This window comes from Thunnus maccoyii, chromosome 10 (genome assembly GCF_910596095.1).
Source record: "Thunnus maccoyii chromosome 10, fThuMac1.1, whole genome shotgun sequence".
NCBI lineage: Eukaryota > Metazoa > Chordata > Actinopteri > Scombriformes > Scombridae > Thunnus > Thunnus maccoyii.
This window is the reverse complement of record NC_056542.1, coordinates 14525867-14549351: the sequence shown is the minus strand read 5'-3', so window position 1 is coordinate 14549351 and position 23485 is coordinate 14525867. Positions and strand designations below refer to the sequence as shown.

Genomic DNA, 23485 nt, shown 5'->3' with positions numbered 1-23485 from the left:
GTCACGTGCCTTTTTAAAACTCGTATCTGACTCAGCGTGTTTCTTTACTTTATTGATCATCAAATATGAACATAAATGGAAAGACATTTGAAGTGTCATTCTAGGAAAAGCACAGGCGTTACTTATAACACTAACGAAGGCTCTATTCTGCTTTTCTTAACTATTACCTACAGTTTACATGATCAAATATGTCTTTTGGCCTCAACCAAAAGTCAACTCATACTTCTTCATTTATGACAACTTAATTAGTGAGTATATAAATACTGTCCAGGGCTGTAAATACCATTTAGGACAGCAGTTTTTCACACCTTTAAGTTGTTTTCTGTTAGCATGGTGGATGTGTGAGAGGCCTCTGTTTGTTTAATACAATTTAAGAAAATTACTAAAACAGAAAAATATTTTAATAGTCCTTGGTGTCCAGTTACAGTTGTTAATAAAACTCTACTTAAAGGACAGGTTCACTATTTTTCATGTCTGTCTTAAAACAACAGTCAGGTGCCCAAATGAACATTGAAACAGGTTTTTCTTGCCATAATCCTCCTGTTCATGCTGACCATTAGAAGATCCCTTCATAATGTACTTACATTGTAAGTGATGGGGTCAAAATCCACAAGCCCCCTTTTGTGCAAAAATGTATTTAAAAGTTTATGTGAGGCTAACATGAAGCTTCAGCCGTTCAAATGAGTCAAGTCAAGTAGATATCTTTCAATGTTACAATCTTTTTAGTGCCAAAGTCCCTCTTTTTGTTACTATACTTCCACCGCAGCACAACAGGGAAACACAAAGAGGGAATATGATGTTAAAAAGACCAGATAGCTACTAGATATGACTAACTCAGCCGGTTGAAGCCTCATATAAGCTTCAGATAAACTTTTAAATGCATTTTTGCACAAAATGACTGTGTGGACACACTGTGGATTTTGGCCCCCCAGGAATGATAATTGCGAGGAAAACTTCTTTCAGTGTTCATATGGGCGCACATGGATTTAAGAAAAAAAAAATTGTGAACCTATCCTTTAATATTTAAAAACACACTAAAAGAAGAACCCACTCTGCTCTCCAAGTGGATTTAAAAATGGCCAAGGGGCCTCGCATTTTTCTGGAGAACATGTCAAATTCCACCCGGGGGTTTAGGTGGGCTATGAAGATTAGAAATAGTTGATGAAGAATTAGAAGGACTCCCCGTTTGTTTGCCACCCACTGAGCCGGTCTCATGATTTCTGCATGACCAGGCTTTGTATCTGGACTCCGCGCTCATTGCCTTTTGTTCTCGCGCCCCCGGTGGGCAGCCGACGGGCCAGCAGCAGCACAGAGACTCCTTTCACCGGCACCGTTTGTTCTCCTCCTCTCTGCTGTACGCTCGCTCGAGCACGTCCCCTTTCTTCAGCTGAGCGGAAATGCATCTGCGCAGCTGCCATCGCCAATACGACTGAATTTCATCAGAGGTGACTGGACTGGATCGGAAATCTCGCCTGCGCTTTTTTTTTTTTTTTTACACACGTGGGGTGTAACATCTGTATAAGAGAGGTCAAATCACAGAAACGTGTCAGTGATCTTGTACCAGTTTCTATAAAAACACACAGAGAGGATTGAGGGCTGAACATTTGACATAGCAAACAGATCTGGAAAGGATTATTGGAAAGCTACATAAAGACTGACAACTTTCAAAATAACGGTAAACAAACATTTATTTTTATTCATCACACAGAGTCATTCATGTGGTTTGTCATTTTGAAAAAATGTCACTCGTGCTAATTTGAGCGGCTGAATTCAATGTCTGTAGAGTTATTAAAATATTACTAGGATAAAAGTAGCCACCTGCTCGTGATAAAACTTTATTTAATAATTAAAGTCCATCCCGAGCATCACCTCAGCTCCGTACGCACAATGTGGATAACTGAAGTTTCTGCTGTCCAATCTCAGATGTTATTTTATTTTATGCTTTGTATTGATAAAAATAACTAAAGCGACAGTAATTTAATTTGAAGGGACCGAGTTACATCACTTTTCTCTTGTTTAATTTCATAATTAGTGAGAGCCGAAGAGGAGGGTGAATACGGAAACAGGGAGGGGTTTACTGTCATTTTGGACTCCTGTTGAATTCAGCGAGAGCAGAAAAGTGCTTCAGCTGTCTGGACTGAAGAGTGCTTCACACCATCTGAGTCCATTAGGTCTGTAGTTGATAGACGTTAACAACGGGATCCATTTAAATACTCTGATGCTTTATTCTAGAAAGAAATTCCTTATAAGGTTGTCACATATGGTTGTCATGTTTGTTTATTTTCAGGTTCGTCTGCTGACTGTGTGCACAGAGGTGTGTGCTCATCTGGAATAAGAGCCTGCTCCTTCCGTGATAAACTTCAACTTGTGATCTGAAGTAGTTGTCTTCTGAATATCTTCCAACAAGCAGCAAAGATGGAGCGGATGGAGGATGATAAGGTAAATATAAGTGTTTGTTACTTCTATTGCTGAACGGGTTGTTAGTTTTGTTTTGACATGTATTATTTTTCTGAGCTTAAACCACTGCTTCACAATTTCTGTAGATTACTGTATTTTTCTTCAAATATACACATTAATTTAAGCTGTCTATACAATTCCCAATTCCCAGTATTTCCTGAGGAAGAGTGTCGGCCAGGCTTTTGCCATTGTTTAGTTATTCTGAGCCTGTTTTGTAGCCAGCACCTCCTAATGAATACGAGTGTGGTATTTACGAGTCACAGGTTGCCAATCCTGTACTTTTCCTTTCTGGTAAGGGGAGGAACTTGGGGATGAGAGCAGAACGTTTCAGGACATGACTAAGAGTGAAAGAGTGGGAACTTGGACTGTTGGGTGGCAAGTTTGAACTTGATTGTGTTTTAGTATCTCACTTTTGTTTGGCACGCTAGGTAGAGAAGGTGGGTTGAACGAGTACTAATATGACGAAAAGAGATCTGGAAAAGTGGAAGCGAGGTTTGACTACTGGTAATAAGAATAGGAACAGTGGTCATGTGCAACACAAGAGAGTTAGTGTCTTTCACATCATAAAAAAATACATTAAGTTACATAAAAAATGCGCGCTATCTCCAAACCTGTGCTGAAGCCTTTGCATGCCCTCCCTGCACTTTGTCTTTCGAAACATGTTGCATGCAGTTTCTTCATCTCCATTACTCAACATACATACACACGCCAACTGTGTTGGTATAACTGCCTACCCAGTCACAGTGAATATTAGCATGCACTGCAAAAGGTTTGACTAAGGTACAAAATGTTTGCACAAAATGAGCATTGAAAACCAAAGATCAAGTTCATGATAAAAAGAAAGTTTAAATATATTTTAGACAAAAAGATCAGAGGAGAAAGAAAACTTATTGCGTAACGTAGGTGAGAAAGAGAAGTACTGAATTTTGTAAACCTTTTCTTAAGAAAAATTTCAAAATTACATGAATGCGGAAGTTGAGTGTTGAGGAAGATGGATGCATAATTCCAAATTCAAATAATTTTGCTTCCTCAACAAATACAGATACAAATACAAATACTGGGTCCTCTGCACATCCCTACTGTTTAATATTAGAGTAAAAATGAGACAAATATAACTACATACATTTACAAAACAAGATACTGTAGTCTAGTAACTACGGAACAAAGTTAATTCTTGACCCCCCGAACAGCTGTTGAGAAAACAAGGTCCATTTAGTAGCTATTCTGGAGATTTGGATCATATCACACGATCTTCATCAGAAGATTGGGTTTGCCCAGTTGTTATAGAAGTGTAAATGTTCAAATCTCCATTCTTTTGTTGTTGTTTTTGAGTTGTCAGTGTTTGTATCACTCTTTTAATTCTAAGCAGATAACTGAATGAATGCAACTTTATTAATGCCGTGACCATTAGCAGAATATTAAACGTTCATTCATTAGTCGTACACACTCTCACAAAACGCAAACACAAATTTAACCTATGCATTCTAAATTTTGAAGAATACAGCTGCAGACATACAGTAGAGCTACAGTTTTTGCTTTGCTGTTGATTTGACAAATAACCTACATAACACAGACACTAGCATAAAACACACATAAATATAATAAATACATGCTTGTGCAACTACATTCCCCAGAACAAGCCTATACACCGTCTGATTCAGTCACTTGATAGTCATAATATACATAATGTGCCTTCCTCAGTCGGCCACTCCCTACATATAGAGCAAAAGGGTGATTTAAGAATGCAGATGTCTAATTCTTACTCAACATCAGCATGTCGCTGCAAATGCAACTGATACTTCTGCACAGGATGATCCTTCTCACACGCATTAAGATACACGCCCACATGTAGGGTTTTTTGCTAATCTCCAGTACGATCGGACTGTGCTGCACCCCAGGCAAACCAGACATGTTTTCTACCCTCCTGTCTGGTTGCCTGAAATGAACTAGAGGCAAAAGTCAAAGATGACATGCATGTAACTGCATTTAATTTGTTTGTCTCCCTCTTTTTCTCTGTATATCTTTATCATGCATTTGTTTTAATACTAGCAGTTTGTATTTCCCGTACGCTGGCACTTTATCATGCAGACAGCATTTCCTGTGTGCCACACAGAGACTAAAAAAACAAACTGTAACACTGACGTTCATCTTGTTTTAGTACTTTAGTGAGACAAGGCCATGATGACCCTCTATAGCCTGATTAAAACTATCACTATCTCACATTCTCTGTTATCAGTCCAGTATAATTTTTCTCAAGTAATTCATTTCTTTCTGCTATGTGCTATCTCCTTCTGAGCCGTGTGGTGGTTACTGCTAACTTAATGGCCACAAATATTTTAAGCTGTAACATAGTAAATCAAAAAAGAAGGAGGCTAAGCAGATGAAAGAGCAGACAGTTCATTTCAGGAGAGGGAAACTCTTTGAACTGCCCTTTGATTTCAAAATTCAGCTCATATTGAGGCTTGTTTGTTCCCTAATGAACATGCCGTTTCATTACATTTGAGGAACTCTATTATAGCTATCTGTGCAGATAGCGATACCATGTACAGTAAAACGGTGGGACAAAGCTCAATGTGTCTGTTTTTGTACTTTACTGCGATTACAAATTGTTCTAGGCAATGTATTAATTTGCTGGTGGATACACTAAATGTTTCACTCATGCTGCATAGTTGAGTTAGTGTTGAAACGGGCAGATTTAGAAAATAGATGGATTAAATTGGACGATTAAAATGGATTTCCTTTCATTAATAAGCCTATTTGGGCATTAGCCCTTGACTATCAGACTCTGGATGCAAATAATAACTTTCACATTACAGTAAATGTAAAAGAGATCTAGTTCTTTGGTAAGCTGTTAAATCAAAGTGAAACTTTGATTTGAGATTTCCATTTTTGACAGAGCGACTCCACAGTTGACTTGGAGTTACAATTTAATTCAAACCAATTACTCTGTTCTGCTTGGTTGGACATCTTTACATATTGCAAATTTAACTCCCCAAGGGATTAATGTCCGGTGTATTAGCTAGTTATTATGAGCTAAGCCCACTTTAATGCCGAAACCAGCAGGAAAAAAACATTCACAATAGGATTCAGTCTTTTTCTCTCCGGGTGTCTTTAGCTACTTAGCTGAGAAATACCTCAGAAGTGTAAATCATGGAGCCCGTGCAGTGTTGTAACACCTAGCTTTCACAGCAGTGCTGTGAGCCTGCAGCTGCTAATGCAGAAAGCTGAAAACAGTGAGGGAGAGCAGATATAGAAAGGCTCATTGTGTATAATTACCAGTGTCACTATAAACAAGAGCTTTGTATAGAGCCAGGAACAGGCCATGTCCACCGTTCAAACTGAGGGAATGATTGTACATAAACTCCATCCGCTCATTGTTTTAATGTCATATCTGTTTGTCTTTTTGTCTCTCAACAGCCTAAACAGAAGAAGGTAACCTTGTACCTTCTCTACTGTGTTTCCACAGCAGTCATCGGCTCGCTACAGTTTGGCTACAATACCGGGGTCATCAACGCCCCAGAAAAGGTGTGTGTGTGTTTGTCACATGCTGGCCACACAGCTGGATGAATTCTTATAATGGACATTTGGTGTTTTTGTGTTTTAACACAGCTGGGGCAACCCTTAAAGAAGTGGGCATAATTCCAGGATTAATAATAGATTCATATCTACACCCTCTCTCATGTTCTGTTTTTAATATTGCAGCAGTCACTAAAATCACATATATAGATATACATATAGATTTAAAAGACACTTTTTAATTGCCATTTTTGTGAATCATTTTAAAACCTTTATGTTGTTTTTCTGCACTGTGGTTTTGCAAGTAGGGCAGTTTGTATTTGTGAGCTAAATTTGACTTGTAGTTCTAGACGTACTGTTTTTAATGTCTGTCAGTTGTGAGCACATTGCATTATAGCAATGCTAAAAGCTGTACTGCCCCCATGTGGACGTGTCAAAAACTCTCAAATCATCTCAAACATGCTCTGTCCCATTTGTTAGACCTTAATTGAAATATTTGGACGTTAAACCACAGAAGACAAATGCTTTCTTAAAATCAGCCACTCCTTAACACTTTTTTCTGTGGTTTCCACAGAAATTGCGGGCTTTCTTCCACAATGTGTCTACGGAGCGGTACGTGGAGGCTTTCAACGAGGACACCATCACTACAGTGTGGAGTTTTTCTGTAGCCATTTTCAGTGTGGGAGGCATGATAGGGTCCTTCTCTGTTGGAGCCATTGTCAACAAGTTTGGCAGGTGAGAACTTTAGGTATACATCAGATATAATGTAAGATGGCAGACAGTAAAATCAATCAAGTCCTTTTCAGGGTCGTTAGCAGGCATTACTTAAATGTGGCTGTTACAGAATTAAAAACAAAATTTCCGTAAGCACTCTCACTTTATATATATATATATATATGCTTTTATAGTTGCTTGATTTTTTTCTGTCTTTGCTAACTTCTTCTTTGTGTCTCATCACTAGGCGCAAGTCCATGCTTCTATCTAACATCCTGGCTATACTGGGAGGTGCTCTGATGGGACTGTCGAGCCTGAGTCGATCTTTTGAGATGGTCATTATCGGCCGGTTCGTCATTGGTGTGTTCTGTGGTCTGTGCACGGGACTGACACCCATGTACGTGGGTGAGATCTCTCCCACCGCTCTCCGAGGAGCCTTCGGCACACTGCACCAGCTGGGTGTAGTTATTGGTATTCTGGTGGCACAGGTACGAGGGTGTCATATGGTGATTATATTATTGGTGCTAGTATTAGGTTACATACCCTGAAGTAGAATTTAATGTAGCAGAAATAAATGGAGTTTGTTTAATCAGGTTTATATGATTCATCTCCTGTTGCCTGTGTGTTTTAGATCTTTGGTCTGGAGTCTCTGTTGGGTTCAGAGTCTCTGTGGCCTCTACTGCTGGCCCTGACCGCCCTTCCTGCTGTACTGCAGAGCATCATGCTGCTCTTCTGCCCTGAGAGTCCTCGCTACCTGCTCATCGTCCTCAATGAAGAGGAGGAGGCACGAAAAGGTCAGTCTTGAGACAGTTTAAACAAGATGGCGACATCAGGTTTTAATAAAACTGAATATATTATATAATGTCTCATGTATTTTTAATGATCTGTGGATTGAAGCATGTCCTATAGATCAGATGACCCTGTGATTTATTAAAATGTTACCATGTAATATGATGTACTTTACATTATATCTGCATACTTACTTCCTCTCAATTCATCCAACCTTTCTTCTCCTTGTAGCACTGGTGCGTCTGCGCGGCTCTGAAGATGTGACTGATGATATTCAGGAGATGAAGGAGGAAGGGATGAAGATGGCCATGGAAAAGAAAGTGACCATCCTCGAACTCTTCCGCTCCCCAAACTACCGTCAACCAATCCTTATCGCTATCATCCTCCAGCTCTCTCAGCAGCTGTCTGGCATCAACGCTGTGAGTAGACGTCATAGCCTATAATGGAGCACCATGATTGGGATATAATGATCAAATGTCATTCTAAATGAAGTGAAGTGTGAGGGCAGCCTTTAAACTCGCCATACTGATCTCAAACATGAATCTTTAAAGGAGCATTCACTGAAATGATACAAATTTTTCTGACAAGCGCATGACAGAGGATGCTTTGTGGCTCCAGGCAATGTTAGATTGAGTGGAATAATTTAAGCCACTGAGAGTCAATGGATAGAGAGAAGCACAGTGATATTTGTTAAAAAGGTCATGTAACCGAGTTGACTAAATGTTTTAGCGGTTGCTGCATCTGGCCTGACAATCACTGCTGCTGCAGCCTGGGGCTAGAGGCTGCGACATCAATTCAACTCTGGCAGACCATTAACACTACTGATGACCTATATCACTCAATAGTGGAGCAGCTAGTGGAGTAACTATTCAAAAACTTAAAGCTGCACTAATCAATATTTTTATTTTAAAGGGGACATATCACGCACATTTCCAGGTCTTTATCTATGTTCTGGGGCTACGTTACAGTTAAGAAAACTTTATTTATTTTATACTCGGTGCAGCCTCTGTCTGAAACAGGATGTTTTAGCTCCTGTTTCTTTAAAGCCTCCCTCCAGATGAGCCCACTCTGTTCCAGTTGTCCAGCTCCTGGAAGCTGTGTCATGGCCGACTTCTGCTTGTTCCTGAGGCTATGTAAACAAACAGTAGTAGTAGGATTTAACGTCTTTTTCTTGTTCTTTACTTGAAATGGAAACTTCTCAAATAAATCCATACATCAAATTCGAAATATGCAAGCTGACGACACGAACAGCCAGTGGAACAACCTTAGCAACAAAGACTATGTAGCAGTTGGCCATTTGTGGGCATGCAGGAACAATCTGACATCATCATGAGGAGGAAGTAGGGCAGGCTGAAGCCCTGCCTTTTCACTCGCAGGGAGCATTTTATATACATTAACCTCAAGTTTTGGAACTTTGACTATGTTTAACATAGACGTTTGACATCATAACAGTAACAGAAAATCACAAAAAGCATAATATGTCCCCTTTAACAATGGATCACAACTACTTGCATGTGAAAGAGGGTTGCTCATTTTGATGAAACCACAAGAAATTATCCCCCTGACTATACAGTTTTCCTTTAGCATTATGGGGTATTTTAGCATTTTTCAGCTCATTGTTTTGGTTTTAAGGTCCACAACTTTACTGTTTGTGTTCACTCTCACTGCTGTCATCAATCTTGTTTGTTTTTTGCAAAAACATCTCATAAACATGCTACACCCTACCTGCCCACCACCAAACAGAAGACAGGCAAAGTTAGCGATTAGCTGGTGAGCATAGTGGAGCATTTAGCAGCTAAAGAGCTTAATATTTCCCTCAGGAGTTGCTGGAAACCAAACTAGAACTAAAAGAGAGTAAATATTGGACATAGATTTGCCAGGTGGCCAGAAACAAGCTCCAATAAATGCTAATGTAACTCCATGTGTGCTGGATGTGTAAATAAGCAGCTGTTTGTTAACATCAGCTGTATAAGGTGATAATACTTCATGTCAGTGTTGTGTTTACAGCTTATTGCGCTGCCCTCAAGTGGACAAAAAAATCAATTAATGCTGGTTTAGTGTAACAGTATACGTCCACTGTCATGTTTTTTAAAGACTGCATAAGACATTATAATACTAATTCTTTCTTCTTCTCTCCTTTCAGGTCTTTTACTACTCCACAGGCATTTTTGATAAGGCTGGTGTAACTCAGCCTATCTACGCCACCATTGGAGCTGGAGTCGTCAACACTGTGTTTACTGTCGTCTCTGTAAGTGTCTGACTACATGCTATTTAAACACTTACAGTTTGGTATCTTAATACAATTATGTTTTCTATTTATTAGAGTATTGATTAATCACCTTTTTTCTTTGGACACCAGCTCTTTCTGGTTGAAAGGGCCGGGAGAAGGACCTTACACCTGATTGGACTCGCTGGAATGGCCATCTGTGCCATCCTCATGACTATCTCCCTCTCTTTGGTGGTGAGTGACCGTTGCAAGAATCCTCAAATTCAGTGAGCTTTTTGCTTAAAAAAATAAAATCTCAACACGCCTTACTTATATCATTCTGTTATTCTGTTTATTTTTACCTCTGACTGTTTCACTGTTTCTCTCTCTAAGGAGGCGAAATACCAGTCTCTAAGCTACCTGGCCATAGTGGCTGTGTTTGGCTTTGTTGCCAGTTTTGAGATGGGTCCAGGTCCCATCCCCTGGTTCATCGTGGCTGAGCTCTTCTCCCAGGGTCCTCGACCTGCTGCCATGGCCGTCTCTGGTTTCTCTAACTGGACCGCCAACTTCCTGGTGGGGATAAGTTTTCCTAAACTGGAGGTATGAATACATTTACTGCACCTCGATCTATAAGCAATTTGAGTTTGTCTTTCAGTTTGTTACAAAAATCTCTCTCTCTGTTTTTCTCTCAGCAACTTTGTGGTGCTTATGTCTTCATCATCTTCACGATCTTCCTCATCGTGTTCTTCATTTTCACCTTCCTGCGCGTGCCTGAGACCAAAGGAAGGACCTTTGATGACATTGCCCAGGGATTCGCTGCCAGTGCAGCGAAACAGTCCCAGTCCCCGGTGCCTGAGGCGGTGGTCGTGGGCCTTCCAGAGAGCAAAGAACCTGCACCTATGTCCCCAACAGAAAAGGTTCCCATGGTGGATCTTCCCCCAGAGAAGCAATGAGCATGAAGAAGAAGGAAAACTTAGGGTACAACAAAGACAACAGGTTTCATGCACATAGATATGAGTTATATTTTATAACTCGCAAATGACAAAAGAGCAGCTTAGTGCCACAGAGTGTGTTTAGAAAAGCCAACTCAGTGTATTAATGCAGATATAAGATACTGTTTAGTGTGCCTTTTCAAAAATTAAATAGTGTTTTTTTTATAGATTCCCTAGTTACAAATGTTAAAATAATTGATAGAAGTCCCAGTAAGCCTGCTTTAAACACAGGCCAAACTTAAATGAATTACCAGTACTTCATTTTTGTTGACATTCCCAGTGCCAGCTCCACATATATTCCCATATAAGAGGATCAACATATGTTCAGTGTTAAGACCCCAGGCCCTCAGCTACCCCCAGTGTTAAAAGGTTGTAGGATTTGGGGTTTTACGTATTGAGGTCAAGCTTGGAAAGCCGGTTTTGGAGCCCAGTAGTTTGACCCAAAAAGACTGACTTGCTGTCCTGTCTGCCTGCCTGATGTGTTTTAGGGAAGGGAGACATGTTGTCCTAAGTAAACATGGAGGAGGTGCTGTACAGTAGCGGTCTCTCTCCCCTTCAGGTGCACAAAAAAGCACTGAGTATAGACTTAAAATAAATATATTTAAGCATTCTGAGAGTAGATGATGTAGGTATTTATGTGTTTGAACTCAGCAGAGCTTGTGCTGATAAAGAAGTAACACAAGGACTATTCTGTAAACTGGTACTGCCTGTAAGAACTATATCATTTGTATGACAATGAGATGTAGTCTAACACTGCCAAGCCTTAACAAAGTCTCTTTACAGGCTTTCTGCTCGTAAAACCACGACCTAGCCTTGTGTATTTTTTTATTTCACTGCAGCGTACAGACTGGATGACACTTGTTTACAGTATGCATTACAACAGTTGGATATGAAATGCAATGCAGCATTTTGATGCTCCAAAACTCAGGTGGCTAATTGTTTTACAGGGCTTCTAACTATTATGGTTTAGAAAAGCACTTATCCACCACTGTACATGAAAGTCTTTTGACATCTGTACGTACTAGCAGCAGCTACTGCATCATAGGTCACCAAATCAGAAGTCCTTGTCAGTGTTAAACAGTATTTCATCATTTGAGGGATGTATTGCAACACATTCAAGTCCACTGATGATTAAATATCAGCATATACGTGTCTCAGTCAAAGCAAGATATTAGACGTGTGGTGAGATGTTGAGTAAAAACGCTAATGAATTGTATTTATTTCACTGCACAGAAAATGTCTTTTTGTCTGTAATTGTTTGTCATTGTCTGAAATCGTGTGTTTATCTTGTCAAGTATCCAGCATCTGCATCATGACCAGCTATTATTCATGCTTACAAATGTTGTGTGTCAATGTTTGCACAGTCGCATCACTGATAAGGAAGCACTTTTCAACATTTTAGCTTAACAGTGCTTCATTTTCACATTGCCAGTCGGACTACTGTCTAATGATTGTGTATATTATGTATGGCTCTCTGTTAGATAGAAATGTGTGTTAGGATATGTATAATTTTTGTTGTTGCTCATAATCCTGTTAAATCTGTTACATCCACTCCGATTTCTCTTGCACTCTAGAAATACTGTTACTATGGTGAATGCTACGGTGTTGCGCCACAATTTTGGGAAAACAGAAGTGAGAAGTGACGAAGGCTGAGTGTGTGTGAGAGTCAGATAAGAGTTGACCTTTATTGTCTTTCTCTTATAATCTCTGTTGTCCTGCTGTAATAATATGAGTGACTGAAAAACTAAAAAAGGAAATAAAGTTGTCCATATTTTAAGGGAATGTGTGACTTAAATAATGAGCATAAACAGAGCTTTCTGGGTTTTTTTTTCTTGCTATAATGCTATGAGTCAAAGCAAGTTTGTTTCCATAAATATTTAATGTAACCACTGTCTCTGTGTTTAAGCGAAAGTGTGAGAGGTTTGTGTGGTATTTTGTCTGGTACCCACTTCTGCACAAACAACTCCATTTCCTTCTCTGCACCTTGGCAAAACTTCAGTTAGCTGCGCAGTTACACACTGTAGAGCTAACCAACTCTGAAACACTGAAATAAAACCCTGAATTGAAAACAAGAATTCAGTCTCTCTGTGGCTGCTGTTGCTGTGCAGTTCAGACTTGATGTTTTTAGGATTGCATGCGTGGGGGGGAGTTATGAGGTCAGATTTCCTCCTGGGTCACACAGCTTCAAAAGCCAAAGCCAGAGCACAAGTACTATATGGAGATGCAAGAGAATATTTACCTAAAAGGGGGAATCCCTCCAAAATTTACTTTAACATTGTCGTCCTAAAGAAAACATTCTCTTAAAATTACAAGTCTTTACTGTTGTTTTATGAGTGTAGTGGTTCTCACGTTTGACAGAAATCAAATCCTAGTTGAGTTGCATTTCTAGAGGTTGTTGATTTTATTTGATTTATTAGGGGGGAAGGAGACTAAAAAACATTAGGGTTGCAATTTATTTTCTTTATGACTTAATGTATGGATTATTTTCCAGACTGAATGATTAGTTACTTTGACTATAGAATGTCAGAAAATAACAAAAAATGCCCATCACAAGTTCCCAGACCCCACAATGTCATCTTAAAATCTCATTTTGTCCCACCAACAGTCCCAAATCCCAAGATATTCAATTTACTATGATAGAAGATTGAAGAAAACACAAAATATTGACATTTGATAACCTGAAGCCAGTGAATTTTAGTCAACAACAACAATAACAACAGAGCAGCAGGACAGACAGTATGAAGTAGAAAACAATGCAGTTAAAGAGAATAAATAACAAAAAAGATATGCTCTCATTTAAAAGTATCAGACTAAGAGCTGAGCATTAGGTAAAAGGGGCTTAAAAAAATCTTAAATGATTAATTACCAGAAGTAGCCTCTTAATTCTCTGATGATAGAACTATCAACTAATCGTCTGATGTTTTTTTATGTGGATGGGTTTTGTTTTTTTTCCAAATTAGCGAGGAATAAGTTCATGCAGAACAAGTTTAACATCCCTCCTTAATGAATGGAGCACCACGATCCATTTCCCCCCTCACTTAACCTTCTGTACCTCAGCCCCTCGGAGCACAGAGCCTTGGGTAAAGGGCCCCCGGCTGGCTGGGAATGGGGCCGTCTAACTGTGTCAAGCCAATAGGCAACATCTCCCTGCAAGAGTCTACTCAAGTCTTACTCATTGCAGTGAACTGGGGCATGAAAGCCCATCAACAAGCAGCAGTATCGCAGTCTGACCAGCGAGTGGCGTGCACGGGCCGAGGGAGGGGGGGGGGTTGGAGTGTTCAGCCCAGTGTGTGGTGTGTTTGCATGTGTGTGTGTGTGTGTGTGTGTGTGTGTGTGTGTGTGTGTGTGTGTGTGTGTGTCTGTGTGTGTGTGTGTGCGTGCGTGTCTAGATACTGTCTGGATGAGCAATCCTGTGAGGCGATGAGTGTGCCTGAGAGGCAGAGGGGAGTGAGACACGAGTGGGTTGGGGGAGGATGGGGTGTGGGGGTGACGAAGAAGCCACATGAAGGATGGAGGGCATCCAAAAATGTGTCTAAATAATAGTCATTTTCCATAAAAGGTAGAACTGAGAGAGATCAGAAAAAAAGGGAAAAAAGTCGGGCACCCTCACATGCCACAGCTTGAAAAATGCAAGTTAGCAGTGTGTCCAGACATGTGAGGGATGCCACAGTTTGAGGCACAGTCTGCCAGGCGGCCTTGCAGAAATCTGTGTATTAGAAGAGGGCTGGAACGGACGTCGTTAGACATGTCTAGACAGTAGTTTCAGAGACCAGACAAACTTGTTTATTAAAATTTCCACCTCCAATTCTTTTCTCTGTCTCTTGTTGATTCTCTCTTTGTTTCTCTCGAATAAACAAAAACTCTCTCCCACTCTCCTCTCCACTCTCACTCTTCCTGATCCCGTTCTCTTCCCCGGTTTCTCTGACAACAGCGTTTTGTTTACTTCCTCCGTTGGCAGTTCAGTCTCGTATGTGCCACTGTCTGTTTTGCTCTGTAAATATTTTTCTCCTTCCCTCATTCATTCATCCATCCACAACCCCCCCATCCTCTCTCTCTCTCTTTCTCTCTCTCTCTCTCTCTCTCTCGCGGATAAAGGGAGCAAACAGACTCCACCCCCTCTCTCACCCCCCTCTCTCGCTCTCTGTCACACACACTCACTCTATCTCCCTCTTTCTCTCTCTTTCATGCTCTCTCCCTCCCTCTCTCTCTGTCAGTGTCATTCTGTAGTGGAGATGTGGAGTGTCTTTCTGTCTCTCTGTCTGTTTTTCCAGCCTAATTCAGCTGAGGAAGGTAAGAAGTAACTTTTACTTGAATTTATTCACATTTAATCCATGATTGTATGTGTGTGTGTGCGTTAATGGAGAGTTCACACAGCGCTCTCATCATGTGCTTGTAATGAGCCCACAAGTGCAGGATGGACACTTGGTATGCTTCTGTAATAAGTCTCTAAGAATGTGGCTCTCTGGGAATTCAGAGCATTCTGACAACGTGTGAAACATTGGCACATAAGGCCAAAGCACCACGATAAAGTCTACTTCATCCTGGATTTTTTGGGCGCCACCTCCAGCTTGGGACCCCCCTGAATAATTACCACCTTTCCCCTTGTTCACACAATCCTCTGTGTTTTAGTTTGTGTATTTTTGTGCATGTACATATGCATGCACATGCTTGTGTGTGTCACTGTGGCAGCACATCACACAGGACTTTGTTGGCATGGAAGTGCCAGGTGCGTGCCGGGGACTATCAAGCTCCTTCAAACAAAAGAATATGGAAATAAGGCAGGACACAAATGCATAATAAGTTGCATAACCCGTTTCTCTTTGCCTGTGTACTCGGCGACCCCCCAGGCCAACCTCATCCCCCCCCCCACCCCCCGTGCCACTCATGATCTCCACTGCCCTCCCCCCCTTCCAGAATCAGTGTCCCTTTCTCCACAGTCTCCTCAACGGATGTGTCTCCTCTGCTCTGCTCTGCTCTGCTCCGCTCTGCTCTGAACTCTCCACGCTTTGTCTATATAAATGGAAATATTATATGTCTTTAAAAGTACAAGAGTGAGTGAGAGAGACAGTCAGACAGAAAGAGAGAAAGAGAGAGAGGGAGAGAGAGGGAGACTGTCTGGAAAGGCTAGTAGTTAAGTGAGACTCCATCCATGACTTGTTCTGTCAGTTCAGAGAGGGCTGACTTGGGAAATCTCAATGATAACTTGATGACTCAAACTGCCTTTATATTGTATCTGAGTGTGTGTGTGTGTGTGTGTGAGAGAGAGAGAGAGAGGTCTGTCATAGGCTACTTTTGGGGACAAATTCCAGACTTAGGACCAGTTAATTGGGGACGGCTTGTCCAATTAGGGACAAAAGCCATGTCCCCAATTGTGAAAAAACGGATTTTTGGGTCAGTGGTTATGTTTAGGGTTAGGGTAAGTCTCCAGGAAATGAATGTAAGTCTATGTAATGTCCCCAAAAGTGACCATGATCTGATATGTGTGTGTGTTTGTGTGTGTGCATTTGTGCCTATGTGTGAGAATGTGTATCCCTATAGGTGCATGCATGTGTCTGCTTACAGTATACATATAGCTCCTGCTCATACATCCCGTCCCCAACACTTGAGAGGGTTCAGCAGTCAGCACGCAATTACTTTCAAAGGAGCTGGCTGCATGTCGGAAAGAACCACACCTGTTCACACTCATCTCCTGCTGGCTTTAGTTTGCTGTGAGGTGTGTGTCAGCATGTGTTAGTAATGGTCTATAACCGAAGTAACTTATATGTCAGCCTCACGCCACAGATTCGAGCTACGTTCGTAACAGATGGCCTGGACAAAGATGAGACAGAATGATAGAGAGTGAGAGAGGCCGCACGGTGTTACTGGCCTACTGACTCTGTTTGTGTAATTGAAATAGAGATCTACATAATACAGTATTAACCCAATAGCATGGACGTCCATATAAATCCACATAAACTGAAACATCCAGTTATGTCACGAAGGGAGGATTTGGCGTCTGCCTCGGCTTTGATTGCAGCAAATGATGTGTCTGTCTGGACTGACTGGCTATGGTTAAGTGATATGATCACTGTCTGACTTTCTATTGTTTATTGTCTATGTGCTGCTTTGGAAGTATTCCCCCTATTCTTGTCTGTTTTCACACACACAAACCATAATGATTTGTAGCAGGAATGAGTACAAGAGCTAGTTGGTTGCCTCTTTGCATACGGACTAACTACAGAGTGTGTGAGTGACAGGGCTTTTGAATTATCACTTTCACATGCTGCTTGTGTAAGTGCCGGTATGTACGCCCACATGCATTGTTGATGTGAGGTGTTGATGTGAAGCCACATGGCCGGCCTCTAAATGGTTGGATCTATGTCGAGGATTGCGTGTTCACATTGGATTAACACACCGCACTGAAGAGAAGGGGAGGCCTGCACAGGAGGTACACCTGATGCCCCTGCAGCACTTCTCCGGCATGGATGAGTGGAGCTGCAGTGATGCTCACTGAGCTATGCATATCCAGAAATTAACCTTTTATCATTAGTGAAACTTAAAGTCATACCCCGGGAAGGCAGTCGCTTCTAGTTTTGATGGAACAACAGGCTGTAAACCAAAATGGCTCTGAGTAACACAACTGTTTAAAATGTTTTTCTGTGCAAAAATCCAAATATTTGAAAAGATTTGCTTGTGTTATCTGTGCATTAACAGGAAAAAAGGTGGTAACAACTTCGAGCCATGTTGACATTCTCACTTTAAGGTCATCTAGGCCATCTTTCCTGCCGTCAGTTGTTTCTGGCTTTAATTGGGTATTAATTTGGCAGATTACCATCCTTTTTCAGGGTGGAATAAGCCGCCTTTTCAGGACAAGATAAATTGGAGAAAGTGTGATAAGAAAATAAATGGCATGCTTGTCACAGTGGGAGTGCAGCAGGACGGATGCCACTAACAGCCCCTGCAAAGCTTCCTGCTGCCGTCCCTCCGGCCTGCATGTGCAGCGGGCCGCAGAAAAAGAGAAATCATATGCTGGTGGGAAGTGAAGGATGCAGCACCCCCATCATCGACACTGCAACATTAGAGTGTGACCAGGCTTTTATTTTTAGCAGTGTTTTTGCATTTCATTTTGAGTAGCAAAATAACATTTCTATTTGCTAGCGTGAGCTGAGAGAGCGCTGTAATGACATTAGGCTGCTTTTTTCTCAAATGAATCACACATCTGCCATTTGTGATATAGGAGGTTGGAGCCCTCGGGGGGCTGCGAGCCAAGACTCTCTGCTTTGAGTCAGTCAGTGTCGAAGCAGATAGCGTCAGAGATAATACGCCTGTGCGTGTGGACAGGCAAGCAGTTAGAGCCAAAATGTAACTGAAAGATGAACGCGTGGTATGGACTTCTGTGACACTGGAATGTAGTTTACAGTTTTGAATTTCACATTAAAGCCGCACTTGGCAGTTTGTGTGTTGGATTCAGCCAAACGGAGCGAGGGCTAAGTTTGATTGTTGAAGGCGTCGCTATTCAGAAATGATACAATAAGATTACTGAGCCCTTCTCAAATTTACATTCCTTCTTCTTAGTTTCTGTTAAGGGAGGAGATGGTGATGAAAATATGTTTGTAGCAGGTTCTGGCTTTGGCTTTAAGGGGGAGTCTAGATTTCTCTGTTTGGGGGCAACTTTTGTATTTTGCTCATAGGTTTTGATACTTCATGTCCACTATGCACATATTAGGCCTATTTCCCTCCAGTGAACTAGTTCACTGCAGTAGCACCATCGATGAGTATTTTCCCAGAAGATTTTCCACAGCGTTTATTGGGCCTTATTAAATTCTTTTATGATTTAGATTCTTGCCAAATCCAAGCCTGTCTAGGCCAACAACCAAAGGTTTGTAATCTGGTTTTTAGTTTTGAAATCATGTGTTCTCTGAGGGAGAGGAGACTGAGGTAGAGGAATACCGGAACAGGCTAAAATAACGGTTTGACATTTTAGGAAATATGGTTATTCTTTGTTGCTGAGAGTTTGATGAGAAGATTGATACCACTCTCTCTGTGAGATACAGTATATGAAGCTAAAGCCAGGTGACAGTGAGCCTAGTTTAGCACAAAGACTGGAAACAGGGGGAAACAGCTCGCCTGACTGTCCAAAGCTAAATAAAAATCAACCTACCAGCACCTCTAAAGTTGTGTACAGACAGAAAGTGAAGCAAATTTTTTGCCATGTGTCATTTGTGTGAGTTTGAACGCTGGACCGTTTGTATTTATTCACCCCAAACAGCCAAAATACCAACTGTACATTAGCTGTAAGCTAGCTAGTAACAAACACACCGACTGTGTCTGTGTGAGTGTGTTTGTGTTCAGTTCAGCCTCTGGCTGAACCCAGAAACTCTGGTTTTTTCTGTTATTTCCAGCTTCTCTCCTTTCCTTTATCGTCTCTGTATGTTTATGAAGCAGATTCATAAAATGTTTTTGCTCAAGTTGAAACATTTTCAATTTCACGCCACCCCAGGCAAATTCACATCTACTTGCATCTTTCCATCGATCTGTCTCTAAAATTTGTTCTGCGTTCTGTCTGAACACACAGTTCTCACATAGTTAGGCTCACTAATTAACACATTTCATCTTGTTTCTTTAATTCATATAATAAACTAAAGTGTAAAGGAGACTTTGTTTTTTATATGGATAAAACAAGCAACAAAAAATATAACATTAGTGAGCTTTATAGGTGTTGGTTAGTTGTTTTTGTTCACTTCAGACATAGCCAAGCCAGCAGTTTCCTGTCTTTATGCTAAGCTAAGCTAACAGCTGCTGGATGTAGCCTCATATTTATTGCACAGACATGACAGTGGTATCAATCTTCTTGTCTAAATCTCAGCAAGAAATTAGCCTATTGAATTAGCCTATTTCCAAAAAGTTCAAACTGTTCCTTAAGTTAGTTAACCTAATCAGTCTTACTTTTGTAAATATCTTGTCATCAAGACAGAGCAAATTTTTGTGGGATGAGCAATGTCCTGTTACCTGTTCCTGTTGCTGCCTGTTCAGCAATTCACTGAGGGCGTCGCTCTGTCATCTAACCTGGTTTAAGTACTGTTTGCTGCAGCTCCACTTTCATTCAGCTTAACCGCCAGAGAATTTTTGGTAACTCCCTTTGACATGTGCATGCTTATTTCTGGAATCGCGTTAATCCCCCTCCTTCCTCACTGCTCCTGCTGCCTCTGTGTCTTGGCGTATCACTCTCTCCCTGTGGTTGTTTGTAATGATGGTTTGGTGTAGGCCTTGTCCTTGACTGCCTGTTTGTGGGTGGGAGCATCTGGATCATATAAAGGATGGGTGGAGATGGGTGGATGAGTGGACAAAAGACAAAACATGACCCGACCGCTGCTGAGAATGCTTGCAGGCACTGTGGGAATTTTTTTTTGAAAATGTGTCTTTGCATGTGTGTGTGTGTATTTGTGTGACTTCCCGTTACCTGTGAGCTCTGTGACTCTTTACGGGTACGTTTCCTTTGTTACGCCTGGATGGTGTTAAGGCATATTACACACTTACACAATCCTACCCCTCAAGCCTATGTTAATATTAACACCAAAATTCTTTGCTGAGTGTCAGGGTGGGGGTAAAGTAGTGTGGCAAAGTAGCATACATGTGCCTTCAAAGAGGCGTGACATGAAGTACAGCACTACACTTTGCGCTGGAGAGTGTCGGTGCATGCATGGCCACACAGAGAGGAAAAGTGTTGGGCAAAGAGGAATGGATGGAGAGAGCGGAGAGAGGGTCACTCAGCTGAAGTGAACACTCCAGTGGCAAAGGGGACAGTCATGAACTAATGCAGGTCACCTCCGCAAAACAGGAAAGAGCATTTACACCCACACCACAGACAAAAAGAGAGGGTGAAAGAATGAAAGAAGCACATTCATATGCATAAACACACTCCTATCATCCTCCTCTCATCCCTGTTTTATAATCCTGCTTTTTTTTTAAATTCTATTGTCTCCCCTTTTCTCTCTCTCTGAGTATCACAGCTCTTCCCAAACAAACAGAGGACCTGGCATCAATAATAGAGCAGCGTGGGTCTCCTTATTTAACGTACAGGGCATGCCTACCCTGCTGTCACTTTTTAGATGAATAATACACACGGGATGGGGAGGGTGAGAGAGACAAGGGACAAGATGGAGGTGGAAAAGGGAGGAAAGGTATCAAGTAGAGTGAGTAAAAGAAACAGAGTGGAGCAGGAAGACGTGAGAGACCGGCCAGCAGCGTGCATTAATGCACCACTCAGGTCCAGATTGCAGACTCAGCACTTCTCAAAACTGTCAGGGACAAACTTTGAGTGTTTCTGCCGTCAGATGGACCAATGACAGAGATGCTGTAGCGCTCTGTGCATATGGAGGGGTTGTCTGAGAGTTAAATAAAGGGGCTTTTACTGCCAAGTGGACCTGCCAGTAAATGTCCCTCTCTTTTGTTCAAATTTGTCTCGCACACACACACACACACACACACACCAGACCCGGTCATCATGCTTCAGCTCGAACTAATCCTTGAAAGGTGTGTGTAACACGGCACTCAATGCTTAACTGAGGATGTCGTGGTGAATTATTCAGCATGCTAATGTCACGCAATGAGACATGCATGAAGCTCTTTGAACACCCCTCCATGTAATCCTCATGTACAGGTTTGTCCCAGAAAGAGTAGAGGCGATGTGAGGACCTGTGGTCCCCCAGGCCCCCACAACAAGAAGCTAAATAGTAGATGCATAAATATTAATGTCAAAATAGTTTGCTATATGTTACTTATGCATGACTTTACCCTGAAGCAGAGAGTTAATTGAATATGGAATGACATATTTGCAGCATTTGTGTGTGTGCGTGTGTGTTTTTTTATATCTGATATAAATAGAATGGCGCTTAATGAGGTCAGAATATATGATATGTAAGTGCGTGCGTTTCATGCATGACATGTTTATACATGTAATGACTCTTTATTATTTTATATACACAATGAAGGATGATTCTTGACAAGAGACACGGAGCTTGGGAAACTAATCAATAGGCAGTTCCCATGAATGCTATGATGTGGAAGTACAGTATGCATCCAGCTTCAGTCACTTTCTTAAACAAAAGGCTGGAAAGGTGTGTCACTAATGGAGATTGTCATTCTTATGAAAGACCTTAGACATCCTGGCCTGGTGGATTTAGTCTTCTCCCTGTGGCTGATTTTATCCTGATCGGCTCTGTGATTCCAGTCGCCAAGCTGTCCAGACATACGCTGCACTAAAAACTATTTATTCTGATGCCTGTGGCTGCGTATAATCCTTAGCTGTCATGGTCCATTTGTATTCTTTTCTTGATACAATTCATATATCACTCCAAATCCTGGAGGACTTCCATGGAAAATGTGTGAATTTAGTAAGATTGACATAAAGACATGCAAGTGGGTGAAAAAAAAGATAGACAGACATGAGTGAGGGAGGGGGGGTTGTAAGAGAGAGAAAAAAGAGGAGGGAAAATGAAGGATTGGAGGACAGATTTGCAGGGCCTCCATCTGTGAGTATAATCCTTAAAAAAAAAAAAATCTGTTTACACCGTTGTCAGAGAACAGAGAGGTGGGGGTGATTCATGTCATAAGCCACAAATGATATCAGTTTCTTATTATTTGTTTGAGTTATTAAAGAGAAGAGAGTCAGAGGGATTGTGTCTATTAGTGTATGCACAAGCCGGTACACTCAGTGGTGTTTTGGTGAGATGAGGCAGCTTTTGAAAACTCATCCTGTGTCTGTGATGATTACGTAGCTCTTTGTGTGGTTGTCAGAGAGAAGGAGAAAGAGAGCCTCCTTTTATCTGGTGAACGATTGTGTGACAGTGAAAGCATAAAAATTGTATGACAACAATGAGAAAAAATTTCTTTATTTGCAAACAGCGGAGGATGGCTCTTCCACAGTGCCAACTTGTGTGCTTGTGTGTTAGACTGCAGCCCTTTAGGTGATTAGTGTTGTGCTTGATGAAATCTGGCAGTGAGTTTTTTTCTCCATTAACTCTGCATCTGTGCGAGCATCCGAACCTGAAGTCTGACGTTGCTACTACCTCTGCGCGCACGACAAACTTTGGCCCGCGTTCAATCGCCTGCTCCTCAACAGAAATGAGTGAAGGATGGGTGCCAGACTGAAGGAACGGCAGCCACCACGGTTTTGGAATACTAATGGAAAATTCAAGGGCTTCAGTTTTGTGTGGGAAGCTGCCATGTGTCAGCACGCAGCACTCAGCTTTAAAGTCACTTTGTGTGTGTGTGTGTGTGATTTCTTTGCCAGCATGCTTTTTAAAGCACTTAAACCTAAAAGCAAATTATGGGAGAATACACTCCAACATAAAAGTCATACGCTATTCTCGTGCTTTTCATTCTAGATCAGAGAAAATGAGTAAATGTCTGTTAAAACCAGAAACAAAAGGGAAACCAACACTGAACATACCGTCCCTCACTGAAACGATGACGGTTCTCTTTGGAGCTGAACTACAAGAAGCATCAACTTGCGAAGTTTCAACAAAATGTGACAGTAACTGTTATGGCCTTTTAAAGTTGGAAAATGTGACCTTTAATCACGGTGCTCCATCAGGTCAATCAGTTTAATTTTTTAAACACCAGAACATCGTGCTAAAGTGCATCATCACTCAGAATCAGTTATTAGCTTTGACAGATGCACACAGCAGGAGTCCTCCCTGATTGTATTGCATGGGGAAGACAATCAAAGAGAAATGTGGATGAATCCTGGACGTGTTCTACACAGACAGTAGATCAACTTCCCACTACTTCTGGTGACAAAGGGAAAAGTCTGATTGTAGAAGTATCCCCC

At 41.3% G+C, this 23485-nt stretch overlaps 2 protein-coding genes across 2 annotated transcripts in view; both read left to right on the top strand.

The window, feature by feature from the left end:
* The first annotated feature begins 1138 nt into the window (after window positions 1–1138).
* On the top strand, window positions 1139–12451 carry slc2a3b (solute carrier family 2 member 3b). Its single transcript, XM_042422981.1, has 12 exons — window positions 1139–1675; window positions 2033–2171; window positions 2288–2439; window positions 5875–5982; window positions 6548–6708; window positions 6935–7175; window positions 7319–7481; window positions 7708–7895; window positions 9620–9724; window positions 9836–9937; window positions 10076–10282; window positions 10375–12451. Exons 3-12 carry the CDS (start codon window positions 2416–2418, stop codon window positions 10633–10635), a joined length of 1560 nt encoding a protein of 519 aa, XP_042278915.1. The 5' UTR covers window positions 1139–1675; window positions 2033–2171; window positions 2288–2415; the 3' UTR covers window positions 10636–12451.
* Window positions 12452–14858: 2407 nt separating this feature from the next.
* The window catches only part of ephb6 (eph receptor B6), a 40360-nt gene continuing 31733 nt past the window's right edge, over window positions 14859–23485 (top strand). The window contains exon 1 of the mRNA XM_042422898.1: window positions 14859–14964. Coding sequence (XP_042278832.1) covers window positions 14859–14964 — 106 coding nt within the window. The remainder of the gene's footprint in view (window positions 14965–23485) is intronic.